This window comes from Tursiops truncatus, chromosome 21, assembly GCF_011762595.2.
Source record: "Tursiops truncatus isolate mTurTru1 chromosome 21, mTurTru1.mat.Y, whole genome shotgun sequence".
Lineage (NCBI taxonomy): Eukaryota > Metazoa > Chordata > Mammalia > Artiodactyla > Delphinidae > Tursiops > Tursiops truncatus.
In genome coordinates this window covers 16,846,667-16,863,545 of record NC_047054.1, presented here as the reverse complement: position 1 = coordinate 16,863,545, position 16,879 = coordinate 16,846,667, and the positions used below count along the sequence as shown (strand labels likewise).

The 16,879-nt window shown below is 37.0% G+C and overlaps 1 protein-coding gene and 1 long non-coding RNA gene across 23 annotated transcripts in view; one reads left to right on the top strand and one right to left on the bottom strand.

Annotated features, from left to right (window-relative positions):
• The window catches only part of PCM1 (pericentriolar material 1), an 88,574-nt gene that overhangs the window by 29,061 nt on the left and 42,634 nt on the right, over nt 1–16,879 (top strand). For 15 of the 22 annotated variants that reach the window (XM_033848694.2, XM_033848704.2, XM_033848698.2 and 12 more), the window contains 12 exons: nt 3,020–3,221; nt 4,155–4,328; nt 4,858–5,015; nt 5,353–5,591; nt 9,822–9,976; nt 10,121–10,250; nt 11,264–11,404; nt 11,929–12,119; nt 13,496–13,696; nt 14,775–14,994; nt 15,084–15,229; nt 15,751–15,938. In XM_033848694.2, coding sequence (XP_033704585.1) covers nt 3,020–3,221; nt 4,155–4,328; nt 4,858–5,015; nt 5,353–5,591; nt 9,822–9,976; nt 10,121–10,250; nt 11,264–11,404; nt 11,929–12,119; nt 13,496–13,696; nt 14,775–14,994; nt 15,084–15,229; nt 15,751–15,938 — 2,145 coding nt within the window. The remainder of the gene's footprint in view (nt 1–3,019; nt 3,222–4,154; nt 4,329–4,857; nt 5,016–5,352; nt 5,592–9,821; nt 9,977–10,120; nt 10,251–11,263; nt 11,405–11,928; nt 12,120–13,495; nt 13,697–14,774; nt 14,995–15,083; nt 15,230–15,750; nt 15,939–16,879) is intronic. The other 7 variants (XM_033848697.2, XM_033848695.2, XM_033848703.2 and 4 more) reach the window with 1 other exon arrangement.
• LOC141277534 (uncharacterized) lies at nt 4–4,930 on the bottom strand. Its single transcript, XR_012329045.1, has 3 exons — nt 4,824–4,930; nt 4,420–4,486; nt 4–591 (listed from the first exon to the last, which is right to left on the bottom strand). It is a non-coding gene; the product is annotated as an uncharacterized lncRNA (long non-coding RNA).

Here is a 16,879-nt window from a genome sequence, read left to right as displayed (position 1 = left end):
TAAGTAAATCTAAGCAGTGTTAGGTAGAGGACATGTAAGTATATATGCCAACATGTAATAATTCCTTAGTAAATATTTGGTGAATGAATAAACACATAGTTACTCAAGAAAATTATAATTTTTGTGGGGAAATAGGACTTGTATGTGAAAGTAACATACAAGTTTTTAAGTAACAAGGCAATGTATGGTAAAGCCAAATAGATGGTAGATCTGTTCTGTAAAATTCAGAAAAGGAAAAGAATGAATTTGGGCTTGAAAAATTGGTAGGATTTTATTTTATTTTTTATAAATTTATTTATTTGTTATTATTTTTGGCTGTGTTGGGTCTTCGCCGCTGCACGCGGGCTCTCCCCAGTTGCGTTGAGCAGGGGCCACCCTCCGTTGCAGTGCTCGGACCTCTCACTGCGTGGCCTCTCCTGTTGCGGAGCATGGGCTTCAGGCACGCGGGCTTCAGCAGTTGTGGTGTGTGGGCTCTAGAGCACAGGCTCAGCAGTTGTGGTGCATGGACCCAGTTGCTCCCCGGCATGTGGGATCTTCCCGGACCAGGGCTCGAACCCGTGTCCCCTGCATTGGCAGGCAGACTCCCAACCACTGTGCCACCAGGGAAGCCCGGTAGGATTTTAAATAAGGGAAAAGTATAAGAGAAGGTAACTGTTAGACACTTTGACATAATAATACTGCACTTTTTCGCATATCCAAAATTTTTCCTTAAGGAAAAGCTAAACCAAATTAGTACTTTGATTTTAAAACTATGAAACAGATTTAGAAAGTATTTATACAATAAAAACCTGAGATATGAAAAACTTATTTAGTACAGAAAGTCCCAAACACTCCCCATTTTTTAAAATACATAAATAGTTAGGTGGGACTAGGAAAGGCGTATAGTCATCCTAGGTGTACTAGTTAAAGAGTTATACAACTATCCCTCAGTATCCATGGGGGATTGGTTCCAGCACCCTCACCCACACCCACACCCACACCCACACCCACACCCACACCCACACCCACACCCACACCCACACCCCTACGGATACCAAAATCTGAGGCTGCTTAAGTCCGTTATCTAAAATGGCATAGTATTTGCATGTAACATAAGCATATCCTCCAGTACACTTTAAATCATCTCTGGGTTACTTACAATACTTAATACATGTGAATGCTATATAAATAGTTACCAGCATGCTGCAGATTCATGTTTTGCTTTTTGGAACTTTATGGAATTTCTTTTTTCCTGAATATTTTCTATCTGCTTTTGGTTAAATCCGCAGATGCAGAACTCTTGGATATGGAGGGCTGATTGTACTAGTTATATAGGAAAGCTAATAGTCATCTTGATTATACTGTAGGAACTGTCTTTTCTGCTCTACAGATTACTTGCCTTTGTCTAATTCAGATTCAGTTACTAGTCCTCACTTGGCCACCTACCTTCCCAAGCCTGGTCTCTGCCTCTTACTCAGACAGTTGGTAGTAGGAGCTGTAGCATTGGGTATTGGAATCAGTAGGGTCAACCCTAACTGGTCATTATTCTTTAGCATTCCAGATGCTGTCTTAATAAAGAACAGACAGGGATAGAAACATCATCTCTGGATCCCTGTACTTCACCCTAGTTGTCTGCCACCTTCAAAGAACTGTACTGTTTCTGCCCTGAGACGTGCTCCTTTCTTTTCCCTGACTTGTGCTGCTCCTCGGCCTCCTCTAGAGTAGAAGCTAATCCCAGTGCCCATCCTCCCTAAACAGATGAACACAGCCAAGAAAAACTTAGTTTTTCCAAAGTTGTACTCAAACGCTTGTGGTCAGTTTTATACACATAATTAAAGTAGCACTCTGTCTACTGATGACTAAAAAATCATATATTTCTCTGGGAAACAGAGTGAAAGCAGAGCAAAAGGTAGAACAGTCAAGGAATAGAGAGAAAAGACTACTGGAAACCAGCTGTAACAGTGGATAACGTGAGCAACAAATGACGATTGTCACTGAGGAAGAGATAAATGATGATAGTTTTAAAGTGGTAGTGGACTTGCCTGGTGGTGCAGTGGTTAAGAATCTGCCTGCCAGTACAGGGGACAGGGGTTTGAGCCCTGGTCTAGGAAGATCCCACATGCCGTGGAGCAACTAAGCCCATGCACCATAACTACTGAGCCTGCACTCTAGAGCCTGTGAGCCACAACTACTGAAGCCCGCGTGCCTAGAGCTTGTGCTCCGCAGCAAGAGAAGCCACCACAATGAGAAGCCTGTGCACCTCAACGAAGAGTAACCCCCCGTTCACTGCAACTAGAGAAAGCCCACACGCAGCAACGAAGACCCAACGTAGCCAGAAATAAATAAATAAAAAGAAAAAAATAAATAAACTGGTAGGAGAGAGAGAAGCACAAAGATTCTTAGTCTTCATTTATTACCCATGAAAGCATAAGATATCTTTGTCTGATCTGTGTGGACAGGAAAGTAATTAAAATGTAGTTCAAGAGCTGTCTTAGAAGATTAATCATCATCTAATAAGAAAATTTTATTGCTGAGTAGTATTCATGGTATTATGTACCACAGTCACTTAAACAATTTTGCTTTATCTTTTGGAACAAGAAAAGTTCCATCTTGGAGACCAGATAGAATCCCTCTGGACTGGAACATTCTCAAGGACCTAATCAGCTAGGGTTGCCCTGTAAAGATTTGTAGATGGTGTGCTTGCACATCATATGCAGTGGCTCTATTTAACTTAACCTGGAACCAAGTTTATCAGAGGAGTACTCTCGTTACTTTCTCAAGGTAGAATATCGTAGTTGTTGTTGGTTTCCATCTTGTCTTTCCTTATTCTTTCCTTTCTGTTTTAACTGTGTTTGGTTGAAAGACATGTTAATAAACAAGTGGCCTGGTTATATCCTTAAGTTTCACATTTTAAAGCTGCAGGATTTAAGATGTTAATGACTTTTACTTTTTATTTTTCTATGTCTGAGCCAACTATGAATGTGTTGTTTGATGCTGTATTTGTTTATTTATGGTAACTGGTCTTTTTTTTTTTTGGTAGTTGTGCCTTCTTCAGCCTCCCCACAAAGGAGTGTGGATCAGAGAAGTACAACAGCAGCTCCCTCTGCTCCTGTAGGCTTAACACCAGTTGTCAATGGAGAATCCAATAGCCTCACATCATCTGTTCCTTATCCTGCTGCTTCTCTGGTTTCTCAGAATCAGAGTGAAAATGAAGGCCACCTAAATCCAACTGAAAAACTCCAGTAAAACATTTCTACAAACATTGTTTACATAGATTAGAATTGAATAATGGGGATAAATCTTGGGGGTTTTTTCTTTGTTGAAAATTCTGGAAAAACTGAGTTAATTTGATATGATAAACATTCTTAAGTGGTATGGTGGTAGAATAAGTGTGTGTGTTATATGTGCATCTTTGAGTTGTCCTAGAGAAATGTGACATTGTAGTAACATGTAATTTCTATAGCTAATGTATTCCTGTTTTCCAAATAAAGGGACTACAGTTAAAAGATTTCTGTATTCAAATGGTTTAGAGCCCAGGCTCTAGAGTCAGACAGCCCTGGAATTGTATCTCACAAGGTTGTGTGACTGTGGACAAATAGCACCCTCACTAAGCCTCTTTTTCTTCACCTGGCATAATATATTTGTTCATAAAGGTGTTTTAAGGATTAGAAAACATTGGCATAATTCCTGGGACTCAGTAAAAATTCAACAACCTAATTATTCTTTTTGGTAAACATGTTATATAGTATGGTAACTGGTAGATCTCTATATGTTGTAGACAAATTGGGAACCTTCTGTGAATGCTCAGGAATGCCTGCATACCTGATTTGCCTAAGAGGTCCTATTTTAATGGAATATTTAGTACTTTACATTTTTGATACTTATTAAGAAACATAGGAATATTTTTGACATTGAGACTTAAGATGTTAACATCTATACCTGCTTAAAGTGAACACTTGGAAGAGGGTTTCTTATGCTTTTGTCCGTAACACAACATAAGTAAATAAGGTGATGAGATTTTGAATAACCTATACTTGAAATTACATTCATTATAGTCACATCCCCTGGATATTTGGGTTTAAATTTTGTTTGTGCTGGCTGCTACTGTATGAAAATAGTGTATGCTTTATTTTGCTAAAATGGGTGTTAATATAAATGTTTTTGTTGTTTATCAGGAAGTTAAATGAAGTTCGAAAGAGGTTGAATGAGCTAAGAGAATTAGTTCATTATTATGAGCAAACATCAGATATGATGACAGATGCTGTAAATGAAAACACAAAAGAAGAAGAAACTGAAGAGTCAGAATATGATTCCGAGCATGAAAATTCTGAACCTGTTACTAACATTCGGTAAGAACTTTTTTTTAAGTTGTTTTTCTAACATATTCATCCTAACAATACATTTAATATGAAACAAAAGAAACCTCAGTAGAGTGCCTACCGTTTGCCTTTTATTTAAGCTTTTCTCCTGTAAGTCTGCTGTTTTGGTTAGTGTACTCTTACTTGTTCTATAAAGAAAAACAAATTGGGAAGTATTGAACACAGTAGTTTAGTAAATTTGCTGTTTGTTAGATCAACTAAAAGTTAATCATAAGAAGTACGTAACTTCATTTTCCTACCTCTTTATTTTTAGGTGTAGTTTTGATTTTTTTTTGGTTGTAATTTTGATTTTTTTAGATGTTTTTCTTCTTAAATGTGTGAATAGGAGAAGTTAGTGAAAAGCAAGAGCCGTTTATTTAGAGGATGAATTTAAATGGGGAAATAGCCAATGATGTTCATAGTCTGGAATTATTTTATCAGCAGTTGTAAAACTTTGATTTTTTTATTATTGCATATATTTTTTACCTTAAATAACTTCAGGTTGTTTTCTTTCTTTTAGAAATCCACAAGTAGCTGCCACCTGGAATGAAGTAAATAGTAATTCTAATGCACAGTGTGTTTCTAATAATAGAGATGGGAGATCAGTTAATTCTAATTGTGAAATTAACAACAGATCTGCTGCCAACATAAGGGCTCTAAACATGCCTCCTTCTTTAGGTATGATTGACTCTATTCACAGATAATTTTACCATATTATTCTTGGGCAGTGGAATTCCTTTCTTTTTTTTTTTTTTTTTGCGGTACGCGGGCCTCTCACTGTTGTGGCCTCTCCCATTGTGGAGCACAGGCTCGGGACGCGCAGGCTCAGCAGCCATGGCCCACGGGCCCAGCCGCTCTGCGGCATGTGGGATCTTCCCGGACCGGGGCACGAAACTGTGTCCCCTGCATCGGCAGGCGGACTCTAAACCACTGCGCCACCAGGGAAGCCCGGAATTCCTTTCTTTAGTACTCTTAAGTTTATTAAGGTATTGATTTCACTGGTACATGTTTTCAGCAGATTGTCGATACAATAGAGAACGAGAACAGGGGATTCACGTTGCACAAGGTGAAGGTGAGGAGGAGGAGGAGGAAGAAGCAGAAGATGAGGCAGTCAGTGGAGCGTCATTATCTAGTCATCGGAGCAGTCTGGTTGATGAGACGCCTGAAGATGCTGAATTTGAACAGAAGATCAGCAGACTTATGGCTGCAAAACAGAAACTTAGACAGTTACAAGATCTTGTTGCATTGGTGCAGGTAAATGCTGCTTGTATTTTAAAAAAAAAGTGTCAAATGGACAGTCTTGTAAAATTTATGTGTTTGATAAGTATGTTGGTATAAGTATACTAGTACACATTTAATGAGTTCTAACTATATACCAGGTTTAAATGCTTAGCACTTTACATGCCATATTATCAGAGATAAGCAAACTTTTTCTAAGGGTGACTTAGTAAATATTTTAGGCTTTGTGGGCTATACAGTTTCTGTCACAACTACTCAGTGCAAAAGCAGTGATAGACAGTATGCAAACAGATGAGCATGGCTGTGTACCAGTATAACTATTATAAAAACAGGTTTGTTTGTTTTTTTGCTGGAGACCCCAGTTCTATATCACATAGAACTTGGTAATATCTCAGTGAGGCAGATACACAGATTAAAGGTGTTAGTTGACCAGAGTTATACCATTGTCAGAGCCAGAGTTGAGACTGACATTCTGGCTGAGATCTTAACTCACTTGATGTAGAAGAAAAACCGTATTGTCTTATTCAGTAAGGCCAAACAAGTAAAGTTGGAACTATTAGTTGTAAATTTTAAAAAGCCATTTGAATGTATGAACGTGAAATTATGTAACAATTCACACTTGTATATTGACTGATGTGGTCCAGAGGCTTTTTGCAGTTTATTAGACTAGGTATAAAACTTTCTAAGAATGATTGAACTTTTTAAAATCATTCCTTTTCATCTGTTTATATATATATATATATATATATATATATATATATATATATATATTCTTAGTAACATAATCACTATAAAAATATCTTTAAGAGAGACTTCCTAAAGTATTGAAATTTATATGATTTTTGGAAGCCAAAAAACTTCTGGTAAAATTAATGAGTGATTTGTCTTCATTTAGGTTTGCTTAGCTTGTGTTAGGTTGAAAAAAATGAAGTATAGAACATTAAAATTAACCACACTAATGTATAGAAAAACAATTTTTTTGTGAATGAAAAAAATTAAATTGTTATTCACAACTTCTTTTGGAATGCTACTTATTTTGAGTAACTCAAGTGAAAGATGAATGTGCTCCCATTTTTAAATAAAGGGAACACTACTAGTAAATTCCCTTTGAGCCTTCATTCATAATCCCATTCTCCTTCACAGATGCTACTGTGCATATGTTTTTTATATATATATATATATATATATATATATACACATACAGTAAATACAGTTCTTTTTTAGCTGCAATATAGTTTTCTGTACTATCAGTGGACCTTAGTTAATCTAACATCCTATTGATGTTTACTTTTGTTGTTTCCAGTTTTTCACTATTTAGAAACAACAATCCAATGAACATTCTTTCACAAGCTTTGTGATGCATTTGTGTTTTTCAAGAGCAGATATGAAGAAGTGGAATTGCTTTGTCAGAGTTTATGCACATTTTTTTTTTTTTTTTTTTTTTTTGGCGGTACGTGGGCCTCTCACTGCTGTGGCCACTCCCGCTGCGTAGCACAGGCTCTGGACGCGCAGGCTCAGCGACCATGGCTCATTGGCCCAGCCGCTCCATGGCATGTGGGATCTTCCCGGACCGGGGCACAAACCCGTGTCCCCTGCATCGGCAGGCAGACTCTCAATCACTGCGCCACCAGGGAAGCCCTGCACATTTTAAATTTAATGGACACTGCTTAATTGCTCTCCAGAATGACTATATTAATTGATATCTAAGCAGTGGTGGATGAATCCATTTCCTTATACCCTTGATTACATTTTATTTTATTGAGATACCATATAGCTTGTTTAACCATTACTGGAATTGGCTTTTGGCTTTTTCGAAGGTTTTCCTATTGTAAGAAGGGGTGTTGAAGGGAAGAAGGAGCATAAACACATGTATACAAACAAACACATACAGGTTTATGTACACGTGTATATTTTTGCTTATATATTCAAAGTATATCTGTAGACAGATACATAAACTGGTAACACTGGTTACCTATGGAGAATGGAATTGGGAAAAGGGATAGAAAGGAGATTTTTCTAAACATCTTTTTTACTATTTGAACTTTGATCGTATGACAGTAGTACCATTTGAAAAAATTAAGACAGCTTCTAAAGCAAATAATAATATAGGTTGTGCTATCTTGAACATCATTGTACTTGCTAATTACTTTCTCATTTTTTCTTTATGACTCCTCTCCTCAGATTGCCCGAGTGGGAATAATAGATCAGAAATGATGAATAACTTGGTGGCTTATAGATGAATCAGCTTAATTTCAGGCTTATGTTGAATGCAGCTCTTTTGCTTTAGTGAGTGTTCTAAGACCTGAAATAACATGTATGAAAAATGAGAAAACTGCAATACAGAGGGATTAAGGGTCCTCATTCTGAGAGCTATTTAAAAACAAATGATCCAAACTCCCCAAGTTTTTATATGTTTAAGATTGATACATTTTACTTATTTTATTAAGGGTAGTCTTCTTTTGCTTGTGCCCTTACTTGTATCCTTTCCCAAGAGACTCAGGAGAAGGTTTAAACAGTTATATAGTTACCATGATTGTATAAAACTATTATTACTCTTCTTGATTAGATTAGCTTAGACAATTTATATGGCCCTTATATGGTTCCTTAGTCTGTGATGCAGCATGTGTTGAAACAATAATTCTTTAGTCAGTTACTTTTAGCTTCGGAGTTTATATCATTTCAGTTCAGACACTCTCATGTGACAATCTGAAACTTTATGTAGTTTTTTTTTTTCATACTTTGGTTTTTCCACTTTTTTATTGTGGGAAAATGCCTCATGATCCAGCTTCTCTGTTTTTGAGTCCCAACTCAGTTTCTTTTTAATCTTACCATTTTAGTAATAAATCAGGTTAGCTTTTAGATTGATGAGAAGACCAGAATAACACCATGTCTATAAGCTTAAAATCGATTAGACAGTTTTACAATCAAAGTTAGCTTTAACTCTCTATTTCCAAAGGTTAAAGTTTCAGTTGATTTCTGCAGAGAAAGCATGAGTAAATATAAAGTATACAATATTAATTTTTTTTTTTTTTTTTTTTTTTGGCGGTACATGGGCCTGTCACTGTTGTGGCTTCTCCCGTTGCGGAGCACAGGCTCCGGACGCGCAGGCTCAGCGGCCATGGCTCACGGGCCTAGCCGCTCCGCGACATGTGGGATCTCCCAGACCGGGGCACGAACCCGTGTCCCCTGCATCGGCAGGTGGACTCTCAAGCGCTGCGCCACCAGGGAAGCCCAATATTAAATGTTTTTAAGAAAATGTCATAGGTTACCTCCAATCCTCCATTTTTTTTTAATAAGATTTTTAAAAAATAAATTTATATATTTTTGGCTGCGTCGGGTCTTCGTTGCTTCATGCAGGATTTTTCTAGTTGTGGTGAGCGGGGGCTACTCTTCATTGCAGTGCGCTGGCTTCTCATCGTGGTGGCTTCTCGTTGCAGAGCACGGGCTTTAGGTGCGCGGGCTTCTGTAGTTGTGGCATGCGGGCTCAGTAATTGTGGCTCACGGGCTCTAGAGCACAGGCTCAGTAGTTGTCGTGCATGGGCTTAGTTGCTCCGTGGCATGTGGGATCTTCCCGGACCAGGGATTGAACCCGTGTCCCCTGCATTGGCAGACGGATTCTTAACCAGTGCGCTGCCAGCCCAGTCCTCCATTTTAATAAGCACATTGATTTCAACAGAAGATACGTATCTACTGTTAGGAAGATATGAACTTTCGTTGTTTTTCCAGTAGTTACAGATTTGAGGTGGTACATTCTCATTCGTTTTTGTATTGTGAGCCATTGGTACTTGTTTGGCAAACTAAAGACCAAAATGAGGAAATGGAAAGCTTTTTAAGTGAACAAGTGGTAATAGACATTGGTTGTTAAATTGTTAATGTAAAAGTCATATCTGAAGAAAAAGTATCTAATATCAAGAGTTCCAAGCTCCAATGATATATTTTGTATCTTTTTCATATTCTCTAGAAAGCTCTTCTTTGATTTTAGAATCTGGTCAAAGAAAGAAAAGGCAAACTAGTACTTGCCATTGCTGGGTAATTGGCAACTCAAATTATTAATGTACTGTTTTTAGTTTTAGTACTTTATTTCCTGCCATTGGTAGAGGATGAATTTCATTGCTCAAAATCATATGCTTTCCCTACTGCTTTAAATTTTATGTTAATTTTACAACCTAGTTCTATTTACTGAGGTATGAATTGGATAATGTCTTTAGATATCAAGATTGTTTTAATATAATGATGCTGTTTTAGGATGATGATACAGCAGATCAAGGAGTTATCTCTGCCAATACCTCAAATTTGGATGATTTCTACCCAGCAGAAGAAGACACCAAACAAAATGCAAATAACACTAGAGGAAATACCAATAAAACACAGAAAGATGCTGGAGTAAATGAAAAGGCAAGGTATGTTAAGCTTCTGCCTTTCAGGTCATAAAAGTTTAGTGCCTATTAGAGAGAAGGTACTCCGCTAGGTACTGTATTACATCGTGCTTAATGCTATTATCAGATTTACTGGAGTCCACAAATATAATGTCAATTTAATTATAGAGAGAAATTTTATGAGGCTAAACTACAGCAGCAACAGAGAGAGCTCAAACAATTGCAGGAAGAAAGAAAGAAACTGATTGAGATTCAAGAGAAAATTCAAGCATTGCAAAAGGCATGTCCTGACCTACAGGTAATTAGGAAATTTCTTTCTTTCTGTTTGTCTGAAGAAAGATATTTAAAATCTTAATGTCAACTGAAAGTACTCTTTGTCTTTTTTTAGTGCTAATTTGATAGATTTGTATCTTAATTTTATGATTAATGTAATGGATGGACAAATGAAATGTGTTAAGGATGTACATTTATACTGTGAAAGGTAGCACATAGGAATTGACTCTAATTATTCCCATTCTTTCACTTGTTGGGCTGGCTGGCTGTGGATTCAGAACGTGAGTATTTATAAGTATGTATTATATTAAAATATTCTGGTTTGAACTTGGCAGTTAAGGGACTAACATTTCCATTTTTTACTGGCCTAAAATTACATGATAAAGCTGTTAAGCCATCATGAGTTTTTTAGGGAAATTAAAATATTGTTTTTGTAGTTTGAATATTAAATGTATATATGCTTATTAAATAGTACCCTATGCATGGGTTTTTGAGTTGAACAGAGAATATGCAGTCTTTGACCATGTCAGGTAATCAGGAGGAGGGTTAATATGGGAGGGGAATATCAATTCTTTTTTGAGATTTTTCCTACACTTTATTGGTTAGCTCTATTCTTCAGTCAGGTTTTGTTTTCAAAGAAAGGGAAACATATCAAGTGATATTTCTAATATAACTTTATTTTCTAGACACTTACCTTTTCTACTTTATCTAATCCTTTTTTTCTCGTTCCCAATCTAACTAATGTGCAGAGGAATATATGTCGGAGTTGGGTTGAGTATGTGAAATTTTCCACAGTAACATTTTATCCCTCATGTCTCTTTTGTTTCGGAGGGTTGGTTACTACTGTTCAACTTTAGTGTGTGTTTTCATCTTTGTTTGCTTATGTCAGATTTTCTTTAGATCATGATGGCAATTGAAATCTGGTGGTAATAAATTAAGTATGATACTAGAGCCCTAGAGAAGCAGTGAAATAATTGTTTTTACGAAATTAACATATAATTGCTTTAATTCCTCATAATAGTTTTAATTCTTTTTTAGCTGTCAGCCACTAGTGCGGGTAATTGTCCCACAAAAAAATATACGCCAGCTGTTACTTCAACCCCAACTGTTAATGAAAATGAAGCCAGTACAAGCAGATCTGCTTTTGAACCTGATGATCCTTCAGTGGTAGATAATGAGGTATGTTGTACCTTGTTCCTGAGTCTTAAGGAAGAAAACTGAATATCTGTGAAACATGTTTTTAAATGTAGCCTATTATGTGTCTTTTAGTTGTGGGAAGAAATAATTTTTTCCAAAAAGTAATTAAGTTTGTATATTTTCAAAATAGCCTTGCCCTTTATTAGCAAATATTTGGCAGAATTATATGTAAGGGTTAGTTATAGTAAATAGTAATCATTTCAATTAGAAAAACCGGTCCTTTGGCATTTTATTTATATGGGATTTATAGAAAACATTGTAACTTTCTTCTGATAGTTGATAAAGTATACTTGGGTGCTACCTGTTTTCATAAAGAATTAATGATTGCCTAATTTTTTCTTATTACTAAAATATCATTTTGGCCTTCTTGGGTGTCTCAGTGTAAAAAGGATAGAGTGAGAATAGAAATATTTGTTGGTATTGACAATACTATTAGGCTGTTTTTCTTTAAGGCTAAAACAAGTCCCGATATTTACACCAACTTGCCTTAATTTTTAAAATAACAGTTGTGGTCAGAAATGCGAAGACACGAAATGTTAAGGGAAGAGCTGCGACAGAGAAGAAAGCAGCTTGAAGCTTTGATGGCTGAACATCAGAGGAGGCAAGGTCTGGCTGAAACTACATCGCCAGTGGCTGTTTCACTGAGAAGTGATGGGTCTGAGAACCTGTGTACGCCTCAACAGAGTAGAACAGAAAAGTAAGAGAGCTGTTTAAATCATTTTTTAAAATAACACCTATTTACGGCCTATAGGATGGGCAGCCTCATTTCCCCTCTGCATCATAGCACAAATCTGCTGTTGCAGTGAGACTTGTGTTTTAAGCATCACCTTTGTGACTCAGTTTGACTAAATCCAGCTACTTTCTGTTCTAACTTCTCACAGCATCACCTTTCTCTCTTTTTAAAAAATTTACAAAAATTACCAAGATGCTTGCTCAAATGGTGATACAGATTTTCTTGAGTATATAAGCCTTGTTTTCTTAGTTAAGTTTAAAGTTTATAAAAAGAAAATGCTTGATACTTTATAGTGCTTTTCTATCAGGCCAGAAATAAGTGGGTTTTTTTTAACTTAAATTGAGTGTCTGCTATTTGTAAATTTCCTAAGACTTTGAAAACATTTTATTGTATAAAACATTCAGTTTTTAGGATTTATGTTTGAAATTTCCATATTTAGAATATTTCTAAAAGAATTGGTTATCTATAAGATCAGTTAATTACTTATCTTTATAGTAGTATTCAGATCTAAAATTTTGAAATCCAAATTTGTTATGACCTAATTTTTTGGTATCAGATGGCATTTCTGCAACATTGCACTAAACCTTACTCTCTTTCGTACTCATAAAAGAACTATTCCTGTTCTTGGAGTGCCAATATGAATTTTATTGATCAAACTATATCTTCAATATTTTATTGTGTTCTGTGTACCACACATCTATACTTTAAAAAAGTTCTTTATATTGTTTTGTTAAACATCTAGGTTTGAGAACCATGGGTCTAGAATTGTGCTTTCCAGTACGGCAGCCACTAAATATAGGTGGCTATTTAAAGTTAAATAAAATTAAAAATTCATTTTCTCTGTCACACCAGCCACATTTTAGGTGCTCACTGGTCATGTGTATTTAATGGCTACTCTATTGGACAGCACAGATATGGATTATTACTACTATTGCAGAAAGTTCTACTGGATAACTCCAATCTAGAAAACTGTGACTCAAGGAAAAGTTGAAAGTTGAGAGGGGTTTAGTTTAGGAATAAGTTCCAGGGGATATGATTACTAGTTTAATTTATATGAAGAATTGTTTTCTGGAAGGTAGCGTAAACAGATTATAACAGCAGTTGGAGAGTACCACCCATCTCATAGTTACTATGACTAAATGAAATTTTATATACACACATATGCATATACATATATATATACACATATATACATACACTTTTTTTGGTGCAGTGATATATATATATATATATATATATATTTTTTTTTTTTTTTGGTACAGTGTCTGGTACATAATAGGCGGTAAAGTATTTAGCTCATCTCCAGAATGATCTCATGTGTTTTGTCTCTTAATCTCTAGAACAATGGCAACTTGGGGAGGTTCTACCCAGTGTGCACTAGATGAAGAAGGAGATGAAGATGGTTACCTTTCTGAAGCAGTTCGGACAGATGAAGACGAGGAGGAGGAGGAGCAAGACGCCGGCTCCCATGATAGCTTTTCCGTGTGTCCTCCTAGCAGCGCAAATCATAACTCCTATAATGTAAAGGAAACTAAAAATAGGTTAGCTTTTCCGTGTGTCCTCCTAGCAGCGCAAATCATAACTCCTATCATGTAAAGGAAACTAAAAATAGGTTAGCTTTTCCGTGTGTCCTCCTAGCAGCGCAAATCATAACTCCTATAATGTAAAGGAAACTAAAAATAGGTTAGCTTTTCCGTGTGTCCTCCTAGCCATGCAAATCATAACTCCTATAATGTAAAGGAAACTAAAAATAGGTTAGTTTTGCTGTTTTAATTTTTTGCTTGATTTTAAGAGTCTCAGGTCTTTCTGACTCCAAGCAGTTCTTCAGTTCTCTGAACCAACTGTGTGTCCTACAATGTAATTTAATTCCACCACTAACTACTTGGAGTCAGAGCAGAGCCCACAGGTTAAGAGGCTCAGTCCCACAAGAGTGCCTCACTTTATTTTTTATTTTTTTGCGGTACGCGGGCCTCTCACTGTTGTGGCCTCTCCCGTTGTGGAGCACAGGCTCTGGACGCGCAGGCTCAGCGGCCATGGCTCATGGGCCCAGCCGCTCCGTGGCATGTGGGATCTCCCCGGATCGGGGCACGAACCCGTGTCCCCTGCATCGGCAGGCGGACTCTCAACCACTGCGCCACCAGGGAAGCCCTCCCTATTTTTAATATTTATTTATTTGGTTGCACTGGGTCTTAATTGCGGCAGGTGGGCTCCTTAGTTGCGGTACGTGGGCCCCTTAGTTGTGGCATGTGAACTCTTAGTTGCTGCATGCATGTGGGACCTAGTTCCCTGACCAGTGATCGAACCAGGCCCCCTGCATTGGGAGTGTGGAGTCTTAACCACTGTGCCACCAGGGAAGTCCCATAACTGTTTTCATTTTGAAGAATACAGAATTATATAGACACTTCTCGGTAAAACATAAATGAAAAAAGATTCGAAAGGAATGAAAAATGATAGTGTACAAGACTAGAAATCCAGAATTTTTCTCTTTCTATTTTCCATACATTTTAAGTCCTGTGAAGAGAATACAGACGTATGGACCCAGGGTATCAAGGTTTATTGCCAGATTTTAAAAACCAAATACTTACATAAGATGACCTAATGCTTTAAATCTTGTGTTAGGTGGAAGAACAATCGCCCTTTTTCAGCAGATGGAAATTATCGTCCTTTAGCCAGGACGAGACAACAGAATATCAGCATGCAGCGTCAGGAAAACCTTCGCTGGGTGTCAGAACTCTCTTATGTAGAAGAGAAAGAACAGTGGCAAGAACAAATCAATCAGCTAAAGAAACAACTTGATTTCAGTGTCAATATTTGTCAGACTTTGATGCAAGACCAGCAGGTAAAGTAGAATTTTTTTATCTTGTTTTTGAAGCAGTACACGTTTTTCTCATGTCATCGGCAACTATTCTGAAAATTTTCTTTCCACAGACTCTGTCTTGTCTGCTACAAACTCTTCTCACGGGCCCTTACAGTGTTATGCCCAGCAATGTTGCATCTCCTCAAGTACACCTTATAATGCACCAGTTGAACCAGTGCTATACCCAGCTAACATGGCAACAGAATAATGTACAAAGGTAATCTGTTTCTTAGAAGTAGTGAGAGTGTATAGTAAGTGCTAAAACTGAGCAAGAGTTTTACAGTTACCTTCTGGGAGAAAAGGGCCTGAACCAAATATCATTTTTGAATATTCTGACACTTGGGAATTTTATAAGCAGAGATATTGCTCAATGTTCCTTTTTAATACCGTAGACCTGACTTTAAAAAAAAATTTTATAGTACTCAACTTTACACTTACCTTAGGTAGGTTGTATGGTATGTAAATCATACCTCAGTAAAGCTGTAAACAATATAAACAATGAGTGTTGTAATTATGCCTACTATCTGTTAGAAGTGCTAATAAGCACAGTTCTTCTTGCAAAGGCGAAGTTACTGAACTAAGCATGCAGGACAAGCAGATATTTGTTGTAAACATCAGAGCAGTCAGTTTGTTCCACATACTGTTGAATCATGTCTTACATATATTCTTTCTGGATGTACTTTACATAGATGGTAATACAACTGATCTTTAAATTACTGACTCCTTAAATTTTTACAGGTTGAAGCAAATGCTAAATGAACTTATGCGCCAACAAAATCATCCAGAAAAACCTGGAAGCAAGGAAAGAGTCAGTAGTGCATCACACCCTCCTTCTCCCAGTTTATTTTGTCCTTTCAGCTTTCCAGCACAGCCTGTAAATCTGTTCAACCTACCGGGGTTTACTAATTTTTCATCATTTGCACCAGGTAGGTGGCTGAAAACTTAAATGAAAAAACTTAAATGAAAATAAATAAATGCAGAGTGTTTGAGAATAACATTTGTCTGTTGCATGGATTTTTATCAGTCCCTTTTGGAGTGGTAGGAAATGTTGGCAAAGAAAGTTATAAACTCTTTTCTACATTGATTCTTTATAGTGAACTCTTAAACTGAATGTGGTTGCTAATGAAATTAAGTAAATTATGAATGATTGCTTAGTCTTTTACCTTTGAATTATTCAACAAGTATTTATCAAGGAGAAAGGGAATTAACCTGTCTATTGGCTGCTATACATCAGGCACTGTGTAAAATATTAGGAGAGAAGAGGTGAATAAGGCAACGCTCTTGTAGAGGAGCTTTGTGTCTTGGTAGGGAGATATATACCACTAGAGTAAAGGTGTTTGGCTTAGGCTTATATTTACTTTTACTTAGTTTAGGCTTTTATTCAGACTTTTCTGTACCTGTCATGTGCCAGGCACTATATAAATGACTGGGATTCAAAGATGTTAAGCCTGATGCTTTAAGGAATTTAGAGTCTAGCGAAGAAGCCAAGAATGTTAATAAATGCTTAGTGCTTTGCCATGGGTGCTGTAGCAGTGGTGCAGATGAGGTGAATGACCTGCTTTTCCTTGGGGCAAGAGATTATCAGCAAATCTCTTTTTTCCTAGAGAAAGTGATATTAAAGCTAAAGAATGAATATAATTTTTTTCCAGGGAGATTAGAAGGGAAAGGACTTTCTGATTAATGGAACCACTTAGAGTTACAAAGCAGTGGAACAGTATATTACTTAGGGAATTTAGAGGTCATGAAGTATGGCTAGTGTTTAGGGCCATGACAGGGGAAGTAGTAGTTGATGTGGCTGGTGAGCAGTGGAGGCCTTTGTGCTGTGCAAAGAAGCTTAGACTTTCTGCTGCTTACTAGAGGGGCCATT